General features: G+C 39.2%; 1 protein-coding gene across 1 annotated transcript in view; it reads left to right on the top strand.

Moving 5' to 3' along the window:
- The first annotated feature begins 1,414 nt into the window (after positions 1–1,414).
- Hadh (hydroxyacyl-CoA dehydrogenase) overlaps positions 1,415–19,718 on the top strand; it is a 47,498-nt gene continuing 29,194 nt past the window's right edge. Inside the window, exon 1 of the mRNA XM_026403199.2 lies at positions 1,415–1,676. Within this exon, the coding sequence (XP_026258984.1) occupies positions 1,545–1,676 (132 nt within the window). The 5' untranslated portion in view covers positions 1,415–1,544. The remainder of the gene's footprint in view (positions 1,677–19,718) is intronic.

The raw sequence follows: 19,718 nt of genomic DNA on the forward strand, positions 1-19,718 counted from the left end.
ACCAAATTTATACTTTGAAAACTAATAAGAGAGTATTTGGAGGTGGGCCTTTCAGAGATAATGAGGTCATGAGGGCAGGCCCTCATGAATGGGATGAATTCCCAAGGAAGCTAACTTGCAGCTTCTACCTTGTGAGGTTATACCAAGGAGGAACCACCTATTAGTCAGGAAGCAGGCCCTCACCAGACATAGGATCAACAGGTGCCTTTGACTTTGGACTTCCCAGCCTCTAGAACTGTGAGAAAGAAGTTTTTTATTGTTTAGCAATAAAAGAGACTCAATTTGTAAGACCTTTGACTTATGGTATTTTGTTATAGCAGCCTGAATGGATCAAGACAAGTGTTATTCTTTTTTTCCTGAGGAAAAGAAATTATACATCTGAAACGTACCGTATTTGGGCATCATGTTGTACATTACACGCAAATTTCATCCTAAAAAACATTATGACAACACTGTACTTAGGTTGTATTTTGCCTTTCATTAGATAAACTTGTAAATGAGGATTAATAGTTAAAATCCACTTAAACACTCATCCTCCCAGTCTACCATCATAGCTTCCCCTCTAACCACACTTAATTCCTCATCCACTTTTGTTGTTGCAGTATGAGCCTGCCTTTGCATTTACTGCTTCTCCTGCCTAGAATTATCTTCTCTTTATAAAATTTCCAAATTATTCCTGTCATTAGGTTTCTTTGTGTGCTATTCCTTTCCCATTTCTAGTTCCAGAGGTTTTTGCATTTTGCTATGGTGTAACACTTAAAGGATTCTACTTGAATGTAATACTGTCTCTTCAGCCAGTAGTGACCTCCGAAGCCTAACAAGGTGCTCAAAACATGCTTCCCCCATGTTTTTGCAGAATTAAATATAAAGATCAGATCAAAGCAATGGTACAAAGGATTCACTATATTTACTTTCATTTGGGATGACTTTTATTTGGATGGTGAATCTGTGGGTTCTTTTATACATTAAAAAGTAAGTAAACTTATAGAAATTCTGTATGACTAAAGCACAATAATTACAAAGTATTCGCAAGATAAGATTTGCCTAGAGTGTATCAAGTCTTCCACTGCTGAGAAAGATACTCTTCCTTTGCTTTCTAATCTTATCAGTTCCTCTCCAGAGGTTGCTCTTTGACCACAAGCTCACTGCATTGATTAACTAACTTTGAAAAAGATAATTAAAGGTCAACTCTCCTTTCCTTCCCCGGGCCTGATCTTTGCTTTGGAACCCACAGGTCGCCAGACATTTGATTCGAGGGTTGGCCAAGTATGCTGCCTTGGGTTTGGGAGCCAGGCGGGGCCGAGCGCCCCTGAAAGCGAACCCCAGTGGAGAGTCCAGACGTTCAAATGCGGGCGCCTGACGTCTAGGCCAATGGGCAGAGCAGGCGCGAGTCCACGCCTCCGTTGACGTCATGGTGGCGCCACGGCGCGCAGGCGGCGGGGCCGCAGGGTGCCCGCCCCCAGAGGTCCGCTCGCCGCCTTGGCCGAGCTGTTCTTGCTTTACCCTTCGTCTTCTTTCGCCGTCGCTGTAGTCGTCCCTGCACCATGGCTTTCGTCACCAGGCAGTTCGTGCGCTCCCTGTCTTCTTCGACCAGCGCTTCGGCCTCGGCGAAGAAAATTATCGTCAAGCACGTGACGGTCATCGGCGGCGGGCTGATGGGCGCCGGCATAGCCCAGGTGAGCGGCCCCACGGGCAGCGAACCACGCTCGCTCCGCCGCCCACTCCGAGACGAAAGCGCCCGCAGGTGGTGGCCCTTCGGCCGGAGTCGCGGGGAGTTTTCACCCGCCCCTCCGGGTGTAGTTGAACTACGTTACGTCTGGGCCCGTGAAGGAACAGCCAATCTGTGTCTCCCCGAATTCAGTGTTCTTGGCCCGGTCCCCAGTTCCTTCCTATCTGAAATTCCAGCCTTCCGCAAGGCCCCATGAAGGCTCGGTGGAGAGTGTTGGTGAAGGCAGTTTGGAACGGGGCCGTGCGTAAAGTTACAAGGGCACCAAGGTTCAGCATAACTTGTTTGCTCGCTGCCTCGCGCCAACAGAAATTTACTTTCAGAGACATGCACTGCTATCAGTTTTAACTTTACTTACCAACTTTTAATAATAATGCAGTCTTTGTCAGCAATATTCTTCCCTACACGGACTCCCCGCTCTTCCCCCTGTTTCCTTCGTCTGCCTGGTTACAAAGAATAACAATAGCCACCACTTTTCTAACACTTTGTAAATTACAGTCTCCTAATCCGAATTCGTGGGGGCCTGGAATTCCGCCTAAGGCTTCTGGAGGCAACTTTGACCTAGTGCCCTCAGTGCAGAGAAATTTGGGCTCTCTTCCGACGCTAAGGACAGTGGGAGCTGGAGATAAAACCGTGGAGGGGACTGAAGAAGTAGAGAGGAGACTTCTGTTTTTGTTTGTTTGTTTGTTTGTTTGTTTTTTTTGCAGGACTCTGTTCCAGCTCTATGATTCAGGTTCAGAGGTGCAGTTGATTATATGGATACAGTGCTTTTAGTTTTTAGGGTTTTTTGTTTGGTTTGTTTGTTTTTTGTTTTCCACAACCAGTTATGTTCCCACTCATGTCAGAGAATTCTGATTTGCACATCCTAGCAGCTTATCATTAATTTAAGTCCTTTGCCCTTAAATTGTTGGGGAATGGAGGAGCGGTTATTGTCACCTAATTTTTCCTTTGGAGTGTTCCTAAACTGCACTAACTATAGTCACGAAAGAGATTAATTTTTATTTATTTATTTGTCTTTTTTCCAATTCATACTTCCATGTTACTTAACATTTTTTTTACTATTATTATGTGTCTTTATTTCCCCTTCCTGCAATTTTTTTGCAATATGTTAATTTGATTGCATTTCCCCCTAAAATCTGTATTTCTGTAGTGTTTTATCTTTCTGATTTTTACTGTCTCCCATTTCTTATGAGATCATGGTTTTGGACATATGTTGTTCTTTTCATTGTACAGATACCCTGGCTGCTAGGTTTTGGTGTCCTCATAAACTCCATTATGTGTGGCATGAGAGGAACAAGTCCCTTCAACCTAAAAGTTTTACACATATTACAGAAAAAGTTCAGTGAGGCAGATGCCTGTAATCGCAGTGACTAGGGAAAATGAGGTAGGAGGATCATAAGTTTGAGGCCAACCTCAGCAACTCTCTGGGAACCTGTTTCAAAATAAACAAATGAACAAATATATAAGGGTTGGGGATGTAACTCATTCTTAGAGTGCCCCAGGGTTTAATTCCCAGTTTAGGTGGGGGGCATGTTGTATTTCATGAAGAGACAGAAGCAGCACCTCAAATTATAGGCATAATGTTGGAACTTTCACCTAAAAAAAGAGAAAGGAGAAGTGACTGACATTAAGGAGATACATAGATTTGATAATTTAATCCTTCATTAGCTGGACCAGGAAGTGCCTTTTGAAACTTGAAAAAAAGAACGCTATTTACCTACTAGGTTGGAAAAATAATAAAACTGTTATTCCAAACGGTAATAAAAACCAAAAGCCTAAATAGTGGACCATCATAAGAAATAGTTCCATCCTTAATGTAACAGTTTAAGAGACCCTAGTTATTTTAGGTGACGACTCTAGTCCTATGAGGTGTCAGGAGAAGAAATCACCAGAAGAGAGTCTCCTGGAGTTCAGAGGGAGAAGGGGCAGGGGAGCTCAACTCAGGACAAATAGAGCCCTTGGCATACATGAAAGAAAAAAATTCCAGTAGGAGTCAGTAGAGGCACAGAGATCTATTTAAGAAAGCAAACAGTACACTGTTCAAGGGAGAATGCAGACCATCTTGAGAGTGAGAGACAGTGGTTTAGGGGTTTCTGGCTCTTGTTTTAAATGAAGGATGTAAGGTATGATAAGAAAAGGTATGTAAGGTTGCCATCATTCTCATTATTGAAAGACAATTTATGGTGGTCTGATCATTCTCAGGATCCTTAGCTGACTTGGTCTCTGTTATTTGAGCAATAGGTAATACTAGGAAGTTCCCTAAATTATAGGTTCCTCAAAATATTTGTATTTCTCTTTGCTTAATCTATTAAATCCATTATTTAACAGTGCTTAAAGTGATAATGAGGGAATGAATTTATGGTCAACTTTAAGATTTACAGATTTCCCCTAAAATTTTGGAGTGACAGCCCTGGCAAAGAGACTGGCTTGCTATGTGGAAACTCAAATTAAAATTATATTTTCTTGTCTTTCCTTTATGTCTTCTTTCTACCCATTTTAATTTCTTCTATTCTACTTCAGAGGGAAAAGGTGCTTTCCTATGAAACAAATCTATGCAATATTTTCAGTGGGTTAGATGATTTCGTTTTGCATTCTTCCCTGTAGCAAGCAGTCTAGGCAATAGTACCTCATTCTTTTTGCTTCTGGGTCAACAGCTTTGGCAGAGTAAAAATCTGTTTTGCCTATTGAGTTCCACTGACATTACTTGATATGTTTTGTATACAGATGGATGTCAGTATAGGCAGTTGGATGGTCTGCAGGCTGTATCCCACACTGGTTGTGGTAACATTGGAAAGTTAATTTACCTCTGTACCTCAGTTTCCTTGTCTCTAAAGTAGTACTGGCCTGGAGGAATATGGAGAGGAATAAATGAATTAGCACGTGTCAAACAATTAGGACAGTGTCTGGCAGATGATAAGAGCTCATTGTTAACTGCCTCTGTGATTTTTATGTTCAGTGCAGTTATCTATCCTGTTGCATGTTTTGCCTTGTGTCCCTTTCATTCCTGATCTTTGCTACTGAGGTAGACACCTAATATTAAGATGGAAAATATTGGTCATAATTCCATTACATATTGTAACTCTCATCTGATACTGCAGTTTGTTTAGGGAATCTCTGAAACGAGATAAAGCACCTTTCATCTACCACCTTAGTAAAGTGAGAAAAGTGCAAACCCAAAACCTATTGTCTTGATTATAGTGCTAATCACATTTCCGTTCATTCTCCTGAATTCTTGCTGAAGTAGTTTTAATTTTAATCAAGTGGCAGTTCTGTTTACAATTTTAATTTTTTAATTTATCATTTTAATGTGTTCTAGTTTTTGCTGAGCAAGATGAAAAAATTCTGAACAGATTTTGTAGGCACCTGATGTATTTCACAAGCAATTAAACAATTTTAGACAAGTGAGGTCTGTGCTTAATTGCATTTGACCAGAACATAGGCCATTAGTACAGATGTATTTTTAGAGTATCTACTTGGCCTGTCATTTTTTTTTTGTTTGCTTTAAATTAAAAGAAAAAAAAAATCCCTTAGACTGCAGGTTAATGTTTAAATAAGTTAACTTGTTTTATGTGTGTTGCTTGTTATAGGCTTCTGACTTGGTCTTGATTGCCAATTTATCTTTAGCTGGATATTTAGGCCAACAGAGAAATTTGTGCATTAAATAAACCTTGAGTGAGGACAGGTAAAGTCTTTTGCTGGTTTCCCTCTTTCCTTTTTTTTTTTTTTTTTTGGTGGGGCTGGGGGAGTTATCAGGGATTGAAGCAGGGTTCCCCAGCTCTTTTTATTTTGAGGCAGGGTCTTGATAAATTGCTTAGGGCCTCATTAAATCGCTAAGGCAGGCCCTGAACCTGTGATCTTCCTGCCTCAGCCTTTGAGTGACTGCATTACAGGCATGCTGGGATTATAGGTGTGCATCATCATGCCCAGCTTTGTTTTTTGCTTTATAAGGGGGGAAGGAGCCCAGAAGAAAGAAAGGGAAGAAGCTGTGCATTTCTACAGTTCATGGAATGAATCCTTTCTAAATTTTACTTAGTCCATTGCCTTTTTTCATACAAGGAGTCCAGATAGCGCATACGTTTCTGTTAAATTATTGGTGAGAAGCCAGTGGGCTCCCTGGGACATTTCAGAGACTTTCTGTAAACCATGTGTGTGTGTGTAGAGAGAGAGAAAGAGAGAGAATGAATGAATGAATGAATATGAGTGTTTTATGCTAGAGATTGAACCCAGGGCCTAGTCTATCCTAGGCAAGAACAACTGAGCTACTGAGCTATATCTCCAGCCCATTCTTTTTAGGATATTACACTTCTTTGGGGAAGTGAGAAAGTTTTCACTTTAAAGGAGATTAGAGGTGAGTTGTCTCACCCAAAAAGTGTGTGTATGTGTGTGTGTGTTTATTTTCCCCTTTAAGAAGCCAAAGTTGCACATTTCTTTTGGGGAGAACTCCTTAAGCTATTGAAACAAAGTGGGGGCAGGGGGAGCATTCTAAGCTACAGGTGAATATTCCCCTAACCTTTGTGTTCCTTTGTGATGCTCCAAAAGGACTCAGACTCAAAAACTTCTCCCCAGCCACTGAATTTATTCACCCTGTTCCCACTGCTCCCAGCTCTGAACTTTCTGATTCTGAATGGAGGAATAATCATAGTTATTTTGTACTTTTTAGCTTTATTCATTTCTGTTGGGACAGTGAGTATAGGGCTCTGTTGAAGTTTGCTTGAAAAACAGTGCAGAGACCTAGAAGTTTCAGGATCATAGATGTTGGTAGTTACCTGACTGTAAGATCTCATTTGGACAGTTCATTATGAAAGGAATATTTTTATTCGCAGGTGTTAACTTCCTGCTCAAGAGTATGGCATATATCTGTTTGTCATAAAATCTTCCCTCATTTCTTGTTACTTAATTCTTTATAGGGCTGTTCTCTGATCATCACTGATGTACTGCTCTACCTATGTATTGCACATCAGTCATTGAACTCAGGATGGGTGTGGAGATACTGTTGTTCCCAGAGGGTGAGAAGAGGTAGGACTGACAGGCAAAAATAAACAAACAAACAAAAACCAAATAAATAAATAAATAAAAATAAAATGCTCTTATTGAATGTATTTGGACATTTTGTAGAATAAGAAATGGCATTTCAGTCACGTTTTGATTTTTCTCTGCTATCTCCTAGATCTGCTTGTTTGAGTTTCAGGTTTCCTCCCCTTCCCCTCCTCTTCTCCCCTTATCTGCCTTAAATATACACACTTCCTTGCCTAGCTCTACTGAGAACACAGGAAGATTATGCTGCTGCTGTCTATACTGTCTCTCCAGTTATGCTAGAGATGCAGTAATTGTTTCTGGTAAGTGGTGTTCTAAGCTTGAAAGTACAGGCCTTGAAATCCGTGCCAGAGTTTAGATCCCTGCCCTCCTTTCCTGGCTGTAAGAACATTGGGCAACTCACTTACTCCTTCTTTCCCTAGCTAGAAATAACAGTACTTGCCTCATGTTGTGAGAATTAAATGTTAAAATACACTAATAAGAATTTATACAGGCACAATTCTTATTAGTGTATTCAGCAATAATTGGTCAGTACATGTTCACTACTTTATGATTTGGCATATCTAAACTGGTGGCCTATTTAAAGTCTCTTATCTGTCTTTGAAGCTATTTGATACAGAAATATGGGGAGTTCAAACAATTCTGGAAATTTTAAATTTTACCTAAGTGTTTTCTTGAAAAAGATAATCTTAATGCCCCATTGACTTGCTTTGGGGATATTGCCATGCATTCATATTCACAAAGCATTTAGAACAGAGCCTGACACTTAAAATATCCAAGAAATATAATGTTTTATTCTTTGCATAGCCTTTTGATAGCTATTATTTCATGTGACCATTCTAATAATTACCCCCACAGAGATGATACTTGAGGTCAAGGGTGAGAGGCAGAGCTGGGGCCAGAACTGGGTTCCTTACGCTCCTATTCTGTGGATTGGAAATCCCTGAGACTGAGAAAACCATAGCTGTGTCTGATCTCTGGCCCATGCTGTCTTATGGGGAGAAGAATGGCCAAAGGATCCTCTTGGTATCCTGAATCCACAGTTATCAGCTTGTCTTCTCAACTCTAGACTAAAAATTAGAGTCACCTGCAGGTCATCTCCCTCTGGATGCTGTACTGCCATTGACTTTCTGCCATTATGGACTCGTTACCTACCAAAAATTAAATCATCATGTTCCCTTTTCTTCCCCCTAAAGTTTTTCCCACAGGGTATCCTTTGGTTATTGCTATTACTGTTCTAGCCTCATGTACTCTGCAACTGAGGTCATGAAGTGTTTTCTTTATCCTGGAAAAGGCTCTGTAACTTTGCTATCTCCTCTGTGATTCCTAGACCAGGCATATTACTTGAATTGTTGTGGGAGTGTCTGTGTTAGTCTTTTCAGCAAACACTAAAGGAAAAAACCTTATTATAACACATTATCATATTAATCTTGGTGGAGAACAGTTTAGATTATAACTCTTTTCTGCCCAAAGTGTCTATCATGCAGCATCTTTGAGGGATTCATAAATGTGATTAAGACTTAATTGTTATGATTAACATGTTCAGTTAACCCTCCTCTTTTTCAGAATTTGTGGGAGGTCTCTGTATTACCCCTATTACCTAATACTTCCTCTGTATTAACCAAACCTAGATACTTAGTAAATTTTTTTTTTTTTAAGGTATAGATGGACACAACACAGTGCCTTTATTTTTATGTGGTGCTGAATATCAAACCTGGGTCCCGCCTGTGCTAGGCGAGCGTTCTACCTCTGAGCCACAATCCCCGCCCCTTAGTAAATTTTTTTTATATTTAGCAGACTTATAGTCCAAATTGGGGGGCACATTTTCTTAGCTTTTTAGAAATACGCTTGGGAGGACAGCCAAGGCATTTAACTGTTTTAATAACAAACCAGCTGGCTGTGGTGGCAGTGTGGTTGAAAACCTCAACAGAGAACCCTTGCCTGATTTGTTGAACTTAGTGAAGACTGCTTTGTGCTGATAGCAGAGTCCAAGGTCTTACTCAAGCAGAGATAATCATAAACCCAGAATCGCCAGTTCACGGGGTTGCACCTGATTTATGACCCATTTTCTTCTCTGGAGCAAATCAAGAAGACTGAGAAAGGCAGACCTTCCTGTGAAGGCACAGCAGCCCTGGCACAGTCAGCTTTGGAGCATTGACTCTGTCCTTATTCAGAGTTCAGGTGTGGTGGATAATTTGTACCACTTGGGATATTTTGAAGACCATGCCATAGTCCTCCTTTCTGGTGTGGAGCTGTGTTGTTGGTGGGAGAGGGGAGGGAAGCCAGTCAGTCACTGGACCAGTTGGTGACTGGTTTTTACATATTCATCAGTTAAGCTATGCTTCAGAGAAACTGCTTCAAATCTGGTGATACATTTGCAAAAAATAAATATAATATTGGCATGCTTACTGATCCTGTGGCCAGAGTACTTTGGGGACTTTGACAAGCATTCTGTTCTCTTGGCTTATTTTTAGAACTCTGAAGCACCCTTGTCTAAAAATATTTCCTCTCTGGCTGAGCCTGCCTTCCACTAGGCCTAGAAAAGTCATGGAGCTGAGGACATAGGCTTCAAATAATTTTTTTCCATTGCAGACTACTTGTCTTCAAGGTCTTGGAATGTGTAAGTCACTGTAATACAAGACAAGAATTCTCAGTGGGCTGATTTAAATTATTGTCACTGAAGTTCAAGTGCCAGGAGGAGTCTTCTTCATTTATTGTAAAAATTACAATAAATTATAGATGTTTGAAGGAGGAGAAGAAAGGTTATTTTTCTTTTGTGGTCTCCTTTTCCATTACCAGATATCTCCTTGCCAAAAAGTTAGCAGTAACTTAAGTGATATCATTACATAATTCAAGAAACATGAGTTCTGTTGATTTCCTTGCATCCAAGATACATGAAATGCTTTTCTAAATAAGAGCTCTTACTAATACAAGTATCCTCACATTATCAGAAAGGTCCTCAGTTACATCAATAGAAAGAGCCATCAGATCTTTGGTGTCTGTCTGTATCTGGGTGATTAATTGTTCTGTGATAGTTTCTGTTTTATTTCTTCACTGAAAAGAAGATATTATGTTAGATTAGGTCAGTGGGTTTTTTGTTATTTTTCTTTATCTGTTTTTTCTTAATTATGGTAATTTATCATTTTAACCATTTTCAAGTGTATGATTCAGTGGCATTTGAGTACATTCACAATATCATGGAACCATCATCAACATCTGCCTCTAGAACTCTTAATCTTGCAAAATGGAAACTTACTACTCATTAAATAGTTTTTTTGCCATTTTTTCTTCCATCTCTGACAACTGTTGTTCTACTTTTTGTCTCTGAATTCAACTATTTTAAGTACTTCAAATAAGTGGAATTTCGTTGTATTTGTCTATTTGCAACTGGCTTATTTCAGATAGTATCATATCTTCAAGGTTCATGTGCTAGATTGCTCTTTTTAAGTGGAATAACACCCTACTGAATGTGTATCACACTTTGTTTATTCATTCATTCATCAGTGGACACTTGAATTACTTCCACCTTTTTTTTCCCCCCTTGTGACTAGTACTGCTTGAACATAGGTGTACAAATATCTGTTTCAGTCCCTGCTTTCAGTTCTTTGGGGTATATAACCAGAAGTGGAATTGCTGGATCATATGGTAATTCTGTTTTTAATTTTTTGAGGATTTTCCATTCTGTTTTTCATAGTGGCTGCACCATTTTCCATTTCATCAGCAATGCACAGTGGTTTTTATTTCTCCATACCTTGCCCAAACTTTTGTTTTTTTGTAATAGTCATTCTAATGGATGTGAGTAATTCATAGATTTTTGTACTATGCTCTCTGATGGACCTCAGGGGTCCCATGAATATTCTTAGTGTTACCCAAACTGCTCTTCTATGACTTATTTTACATTATTGGTCTTTTATATTCTTTCCTGTGGAGGATTTCACGGCTAAGAGAATTTAAAAGATACCACTAGTTGATTTTGGCTACCACATCAGCTGATCTGCTCTACAAATTGCTGGTCTTGATTATCTTTAATAACCCTGAACAATAAATGCTTTTGCTGATCTCTGACCTTAAGGTAGTGAAAGCTAAGGGTCTTAATTCCCCATGTGGTAAGAGGAAGCTGTGTTGGAGGGAGTGAATCTGAGTTTCTGTGGCCATATCTGACCTGGCTCACATGGGCCCCTCTGCAACCTAGGGCCTTGCCTACAGCCCCTTTGATAAAAGGAACAAGATGCGTTAACATGCTGGAATGAATTAAACACAAATTCATTTTTAAATCACAGGGGTAGGTACAGTGTATAAAGAATGTTAATTACTCTTTAGGCAACATGTGTCTTCCAGTTCCCCTTTTGCCTAGCATTCCAGACACCAATTCCAGAAATCTAATCTGCTCACCAAAATAACGGAGACTTTTATAACTTTTTTTATACTTTATAATTGGCTGAAGTCTGCTATTAGCTCCTTTTTTCCTTATTTTCAAACAAAAGTGATTTCTCATTATTTTAATTTTGCATAATTTTAAAATAATTTGACATTTATGTAAAGTTTGTTTTCATAAAGTTTTCCTAGTTAACAAAACCAGTCATGATTTCTTGAGAATTTATTTCTAAAACAATTTGCATATTGAGGCTTTTAAAAAATAGACAAGGCTGGGCTTGGTGGTACAGGTTTGTAATTCCGGTAACTTGGGAGGCTGAAACAGGAACATTATGTGTTACAGGCCAGCCTGTGCAATTTAAGAGAACTTGATAAGGGCTGGAGATGTAGCTTCATTGCAGAGTGCTTGCCTGATGTGTGAGGGTCTGGGTTCAATTCTTTGTACTACCAAAAAATAGTGGAAGGGTTGTCCATCATTCATGTGTTCATAAGAAGTATGAAAGGTAAGATGTGATTGCTACTCTTGAGGAGCCTACTGTGTAGAGGAAAAAATACAAATATGAATAACTAATTGTAATAAAGACTGCCTGCCTTTCATGTCTGGGATGTGACTTGCTATAGATGAAAATTTTAATAGTTTGGATACATTACCTTAAGGTAAACATGTGCATGTGCAGATACACACAGTACAGTGGATCAAACCCAGGGCCTTGCTTATGCTAAACATGTGTTCTACCACTGAACTATATCCCCAGTCTGAGGAAAGTCTTTTTAAATACAAAAGATGTGATGTGACATATAGAATATAATTCTTATGGTAAGGAAAAATGGACATTAAAAAAGTATGAATATATATGTATATATATATTGTTTATATGTATGTTTATGAAATTTATATTTATTGGAAATTCAAGTTGGGTTTCAGATAGGGGTAAGACAGAACAACCCTGAAATGGCATTTATAGTGACAGCAACTTTAGAATCTGAACTAGTAGATGATGTAGCAGCCCTTTTGAAAAGGTTCTGCATTGTTATCTTGAGTTCACAATCAAAAGTTGGTGTTGATCAGTTTTTGCATTTCTGATTTATCATTCTTCCATCACATCTGGAATTTCTCTTACATTCTGGTTGATTAATGACCAAACTTGAGAAATTTTTACATAAAAGAACCTATGGCCTTTTTATCTTTCATTTTCTGATCCTGTGGTTTGGGTTACTATTATATTATTGAGCAGCCATTGGTAGCTGGTGAGTCATATTAGCTTAAACTTCTGTTACCTTTTTTTTATTTTTTTTTGCCACCCCACACACTATTTTGAGTCCTATACAAAAGATTTGTTATATCTATAAATCAGTAGAGGCACAAAGAAATGTCTGCTAGGGGTAGGAAGAAATTTCATTAAAGGACAAGTAACCTCTGTATTAGAGTATGAAAGATATAGGGGAGGCAGCAATGAGGGAGAACATGCCTGGCAGAGAAAACCACACAGGTGAGGGCATGGATCTATAAATTGGCACAGAAGAGGAAAAAGTGTGGTGTGTCTGGTTTGTATCTGGAGCTCAGTTTATCATGCTCCAAATTATTTTTTATTTTACAGTTATTGGGTACCTGTCATGTGCAAGGCATGTGATAAATCCTAGTTGGGTGCAAAGACTTAAGTCAATTTGTAATAGTAAAAGATTTTAGGTCCAACAGGAGAAATTAAACAAAAATCTAAGTGACATAGTCACTTTGGTGTAAAATCACATAATAGAAACCATAAAAAAATTTTGCTCTAAGGTTTCAAAACAGAAAAAAGAGGACATTCATTTGGTCAAAGGCTTCATGAAGAGAATAGCATTTGAAATAGGCTTTGAATATTCAGTAGAACTCTTTTGGACCGTAATTAAAAACTAAGATATTATCCAGCACGTTGTGATTTGCAGAATAGCGGTACCATTCATAAAGGTCAGGGAGAATTGGCTTTAGGGTCAAGATGATGACTCTAACTTAGAATAGAACATGTTTCAGGCATAGTTTCAAAAACAAAGGATATAGAGCCAGAAGAAAAGAATATTGAAAGCAGAACTTTAAAGGATACCTTTGCTTATAAGCCAAGAAAATTTTAAAAAGTCAGTTTTCATATGCCCAAAAGGAGCAACTTATAAGAAATCACAGACTTTCAAAGTGGAAATCCAAATTTGCAGTGTGCAGAACCATGCAAAAATAAAAGATGAATCCAAAGAATAAGGCATTGACTTAACCTGTTAAAAGGCCTTATCTTTGTTTTCTATTGCTACAATAATACCTGAGATTAGATAATTTATAAAGAAAAGAGGTTTATTCAGCTTAGAATTACAAAGGTTGGAATGTCCAAGATCAGGCAGCCACATTTGGTAAGAGCCATGCTGTTTCTATTCATGGTAGAAAGCAGAAGAGTAAGTGGGCTCATGAAAAAGAGAAGCAGGAGAACACTAAAGAAGCCAAATTTGCTTTATTACAGCCTGTTCTTATGATGCCTAACCCTCTCCTGTAAGAATAAACCCATTCCTATGAGAAAGGTCTTAATCTGTTGTCATGACGACACTCTGCCCTTGTAATCCAGACATCTCTCACCAGTCCACACCTCTCAGTATCAGTATGCAATGACCAAGGCTCAAACATGAGTTTTGGTGGGGACAGATCCTATTCAAACTATAGCTAACAGTCATTGGTACATTATCTGTAATTTCAGGAAACAATGGTGCTTTGGTTTGAATGTATTTCCTCCAGAAATGAATGTTAAAATGAATCCCCAATGCAACAGTTTTATGAGGTGAGGGCTTTAGGAGGTGATACAGCTGTTGGATCTGCCTTCATGAATGGATTAGTGTCTTCTAAAATGGCTTTAGGGGACAAGTTTGCTCCTTCTGTCTTTCCATGTGAAGACACAGTGGTGTTCCCTGCAGAGGATTCATCAACAAAGCCCTGTCTTGGAAGCAGTGTAGCTCTCTCTAGATAGCACACCTGCTGGCACTTTGATCTTGGATTTCCAGCCTCCAGAAATGTTAAAAAATCAAATCCTATTATATATAAAGTACATAGTCTATGGTATTTTGTTCTAGCAGCACAAAAAGACTTGAGACAGAAGCCATATAATTAGAGTTAAGGAATGGAATAGCTCTAGAGAAAGTGGAAGCACCAAGTGTGCTGAGTAGAATAGTAGCTGACAAACTTTGTGCACCTTCCGTGTGCCCAGCTTCAGTTGAAGCATTTTAAATGCTTTAATTTTTTCTTCTCCCCCTCTCCCTCCTATTTCTCCTCTTCCTTCCCCTCTTCCCTTCTCCTTTTTTATTGAACCAAGGGCCATTCACATGCTTAGCACATGCTCTGCCACTGAGCTCTGTATCCCTAACCCTAGTGCATTAATTTCTTAATCCTCATATTAGTCCTGTGGAATGGGTATCCTAAGATTACAGAGAGAGTGCTTAACTTGCCCAAAGCCACATAGTAAGTGGCTAAGCCATTGTCTTAGCCTGTTTTGTGCTGCTGTGACAGAACACCTGAGAGTAGGTAATTGGTAAAGAATACAAACTTATTTTCTCAGAGTTCTGGAGGCTGGAAGTCCAAGAACAAGGACTTGGCATTGGGTGTCTGATGAGGGCCTTCTTGCTGTGTCCTGCAGAAAGGAGAAATGCTGTGGTCTCATGTGGCATATGAGAAGAGACCAGACATACTCCCTCTGACGTGCTCTTTTATAAGGGCACCTAATCCCACTCATGAGGGAGGAGCCCTTGTGGCCTATTCATCTCTTAAAGGCTTCACTTTTTAATATTACCGCATTGGCAGTACCTGACTTTGAATGGAACATATTCAAAGCATGGCATTGAGGGTTTTGCTTTTTTTTTTTTTTTAAATATTTTTAGTTGTAGATAGACACAATACCTTTATTTTATCTATTTTTATGCAGTGCTGAGGATCAAGCACATGTGCCTCACATGTGCTAGGCACGCACTCTACCCCTGAGCTACACCCCCAGCCCCGTAGTGAGAATATGAATTTAGGAATATGAATGTGAATCTAGCTCTAGTCTAGAACTTGGCCCTCAGCATACCACTGTGCTACTTAGTAATGGAAGGACTTTGGTGGTGAAGCCAAAGCCACTTTAGATATTTGAGGAAGTTGCCTCATCCACTTTTTTCTTTCTTTTTAAACAGAGTGATTTCCCAGCCTGTTTGTAAAATTAAAGACGCAGGTGGGAATACCTGAAAATGAAAACTGAAAGGAGAACAAGTCTTGAGATCAGAGGTGTAAGATCAAAAACAAAACAAAATACAGTTGACTCATGAACAATGCAGGGATTAGGGACCCTGATCACTGCACAATTGAAAATTCATGTATAGTTTTTGACTCCCCAGAAACTTGACTACTATGAGCCTGCTGTTGGCTGGAAGCCTTACCTATAACATAAAAGGCCTATTGATACAGATTTTGTTTGTTGTTTGTATTATATACAGTGAGAACTATGCAGGAACCATAGAGATCACTTTTTACTATCATAATATGGCTTATTGAAGAGACACACTGCTCACCCAGAGACTTAACAGCAGCACTTGAGCCCACGGCAGTCACACCTGGACACTGTGAAATGATCACAGCAGTGCAGAGAGTACTACAGTTAATTGTATGCAGCTATGATTTAATGTTGCATCTTTGTTTACATTTCTCTCCACTGCAAATGATACTATTTTGTGGGTATAGATTTTGATATATTTTAACTTTTTATAAAAGATTTGTTTATATTTTATGGTAGTAGGTGATAAAATAGACAATTATATATTTTATGCATTATTGGCATAACTAACTTTTTGTGTGTGTGTTTTTTTTTTAATATTTCTAGGAAGGTTTGTCTGCCACCTTTTCCAAATGGTTACAAATCTCCAAAGAAATCTTGTAAGTAGATCCATTCCATTCCCAGCTGTGCTGTGTAAGGGTTAACTCTAGCCTTAGAAGGCTATACCTGGGTCCAATTATAAGCCTTAGACCCTTGTAGCCTAAAGAGGGGAAGGGGCAGCCTAGAATACAAATAATAATCTATTGTAGTATGCTAAGAACTATAGGTGTTTAAATTATATGAACTCACTGAATCCTCCCCAAAATACTTTTGCCCCAGTTTTACGGTATTGGGCAGTTGACAAAGGTTAAGGTATATTTTCCAGTTCCAAGTTGGCACATGGGTGCCAGAATCTGGCCCTGGCTCAGCTTGTTGTTTGGGAATATTGCCCTTAGACCCAGCCATGCCTTGCAGGGTCAAGAAAAGTAAGCAAGCAGGCAGTTCCAGTTTCAAATCCCAGTCACATGTCAACTTCCAGTTGGCTTATTGTTACAATGAGAGCAGCATGCCTCCCCCCAGTGGATGTTATGAGGATGGAATGGAATACTTTATGAGAAATTAAGCTTTTTGAGAGCAGAGAATTTGTTTATCATTTTTTCCAGGGGCCTGGAGCCAGCTATCAGTGTCCCAGTGGTCAATGAAGGACAGAACACAGTACTGTGTCCTGTATGGTGCTCTAAATGGTCCATTCCATTTCTAGGAATGCACAGATGTGGGGACAGGTGTTCAAAAGCTCTCACCTTCAAGGAAGCAGGATTTGTCCATGGTCTTTGATCATTTGATAAAAAGCATTTTCTAATAACCTCTGCATTTCTTACCTGAACTGTCCAGAGGTTTCCCCACTGTCTGGAGCGTTTGTGTGCACCAGTGTAGTTGTGTGGCTGCCAAGAAAAGCATAGCCCTTATTCTGTTTTTAGCTTCACATCAACATATAACTGAAAACTGTGAATGAAGACTTAATCATGTTGAAACTATTGGGATTTTATGTTATTTTTTTGGTACTGGGAATGGAACCTAGGGGTACTTTACCACTAAACTACACCCCCAGACCTTTTTATCTTTTCTTTTGAGGCAGGATCTTTCTAACAGGCCTCAAACTTGGAATCCTCTTGTCTCAACTTCTGAGTCACCAGGGTTATAGGTGGGCAACAAAGATCCTGGCCAGAACTTGGAATTTTATTGAAGAGGAGAGACTAGAACCCATGACCAGGAACCATCATATATATCCTAGGAAAGAGGTTGGCCTCAACAGCAATTAAGGATAATTTTTACAAGGAAGAATGAAGAAAGAGTAAAGTTAGATGGAAGAGAGAGATTTTCTTTTCTTTTTTTGATACTGGAGATTGAGCCCCGGGGTGCTTTCCACCAAGTCATATCACTCGACCCTTTTTATTCTTTTTATTTTTTGTTTTGAGATGGGGTCTTTTCTAATTTGCAGAGGCTGGCCTTGAACTTTCTATTTTCCTACCTCAGCCTCCCAGATAGTTGGGAATTAAAGTGTGTGCCACTGTCATGGTGAAAGAGAGATTTTTAAGATCAAAGCCAAAAGCAAAAGAACTTGAGTAAGCTATAGGAGTTATGAGTTTTATACTTCGAGACTTGGTTATCTTGTGGAGGAAGGAATATGAGCCTGTGGAGACAATGTTTAAGTTGGACTTTCAGAAGATGAAACAAACCTCTATTGAGGGCTGGGAACGTTGAGCTTTGGAGGCTGGAAACCCAGTTGGGGAGAATGTTGCTGAAGAAATAATATGTCTCTAAATTGAAGTTTAGGGTGTTACGTAGTACAGAAAGAGGAACATTGAACCAAATGTTAATATGGTGTTCAGTTTAAATATTTATTTGATATTTTAACTTGTCACACCTTTCTTAACATTTGCTCTTATGGTTATCAGAAAGGTTAGAGGAGATCACATTGTTTTTTAAACTAGGGTCTTTAGGCTTATTTTGGGGGATTCAAAAGTTCTATAGGAATTTTTAAAATTTGTGTTTTCATTGATAACATTAATAGAAGATATTATGGATGATATGAGTTTATTTTTGTCACTAATCAGATCTGAGATATCAGTGCACTTTGCAAATTTATGTTCATAATATTATTTGTTCTAGGTAAAGCCACAGTACCTCCTCCAAGAACGTTTTGCAATGGCTTGAAAAAGGAAAGTTGTGGGAGAATGAAGCAGTCACAGGCACTTGATAATGTGCCAGAGAATTGAGCCTCATGATGTTCATAATGTCTGCGCTGTAGATTTTACCTAGCTCCTCTCTTTGGATGAATAGTTATCAGCACAGTGGTAACTGATGAATTTTCCTGTTCCAAATATCAAAAACAATCATAAGCTCATTTAATTGAGATTTTAATGTCATAATTATTCCATTTTTAAGAAAATAAACTATATAACTGTAAAATGATACTTAATTAAAATTGGCATTTGAAGTTGAATAATTGGTTAAATAAAATTGAGATTGATAGTCTTGATATTTGGTACAGGAAGGTACTCCTAGTGGGAGCTGTTATTAGGGGTGACAAACATCCATGGACTAACATTTCAGTTGGTCAGGGAATCTTTCAAAGAATATCTTCTCTGGGAGGTTCCCTCCGCCCCTCGCCAGTATTATGGCTATGGAGAAGAAAAGGGAGGTTGTTAGCTCAATGGTGGTGGAGGGTAGCTAGTAGTGGACAAGCAAGCAAGGGTGGATGCAGGACATGGTAGATGCAAATGTGGCCAGAGGTCAAAGTTAGAAGAGAGCCATTTCAGGAGAAGGGACTAAAACAAAAATGGAGCAATAAGTGCAGAGCCTGACCTTCAGGAATTAAGAAACATGTTCTATTTAGGGAAGCAAGGCACCTTATATTCAAGAGTCCCAGGGAAAAGAGCACTGGTAGGGCCTGATCTTTTTTTGGGGAGTTTGGGGAAGAAAGCCTTCTGGATAGTGTCTTCATGATGATGTCTGGAACTTTTTTGTGGACACAGTGGCAGGAAGACTGAAATAACTGGTTTAGGGACAGAGATTTGCTGGCCTCTCTGTGGTTTGAGGATATAGTTGGCAAAGCTGGTGTGTATGTGTAGGTGGTGGGGGGATAGGAATCAGGACTAACAGGATTTTTACCTCCCAACAAAATTGTTTTAGAGCAGTGCTTTCTGGGTACAATGACTGGGCATTAAAATCATCTGGGGATTTTTTTTTTAGTTTTTTTGATGCTGTGACTAAAATACGTGACGAGCAATGTAGAGAGGAAAAGTTTATTTGGGGCTCACAGTTTCAGAGGTCTCAGTCCATAGACAGCCAACTCCATTGCTCTGGGAGCAAGGTGAGGCAGAGCATTGTGACACAAGAAATAAGTAGAGAAAGGCAACTCAAGACATGGCAATAAGGAAGCAGAGAGAGCTGTGCTCAGCAGGGACAAAATATAAACCCCAGTGGCATGCCCCTAGTGACCCACATCCTGTAGCCACACCGTCCCTGCCTACAGTTACCACCTTGTTAATCCATTCAAGTGGATTAATGCACTGATAAGGTTAAGGCTCTCATAATCATTTTACCTCTAAACTTTCTTGCGTCGTCTCACACATGAACTTTTTTTTTTCTTTTTGGTGCTTGGGATTTGAACCCAGGGCCTCATGCATGTCAAGCAAGCACTTTGTCACTGAGCCACACTCCTTCACTCATGAACTTTTGGGGGACACATCATATCTAAACCATAACAGGATATGTTTAAAAATGCCAGT

Source organism: Urocitellus parryii, chromosome 10 (assembly GCF_045843805.1).
Source record: "Urocitellus parryii isolate mUroPar1 chromosome 10, mUroPar1.hap1, whole genome shotgun sequence".
NCBI classification, from domain to species: Eukaryota; Metazoa; Chordata; class Mammalia; order Rodentia; family Sciuridae; genus Urocitellus; species Urocitellus parryii.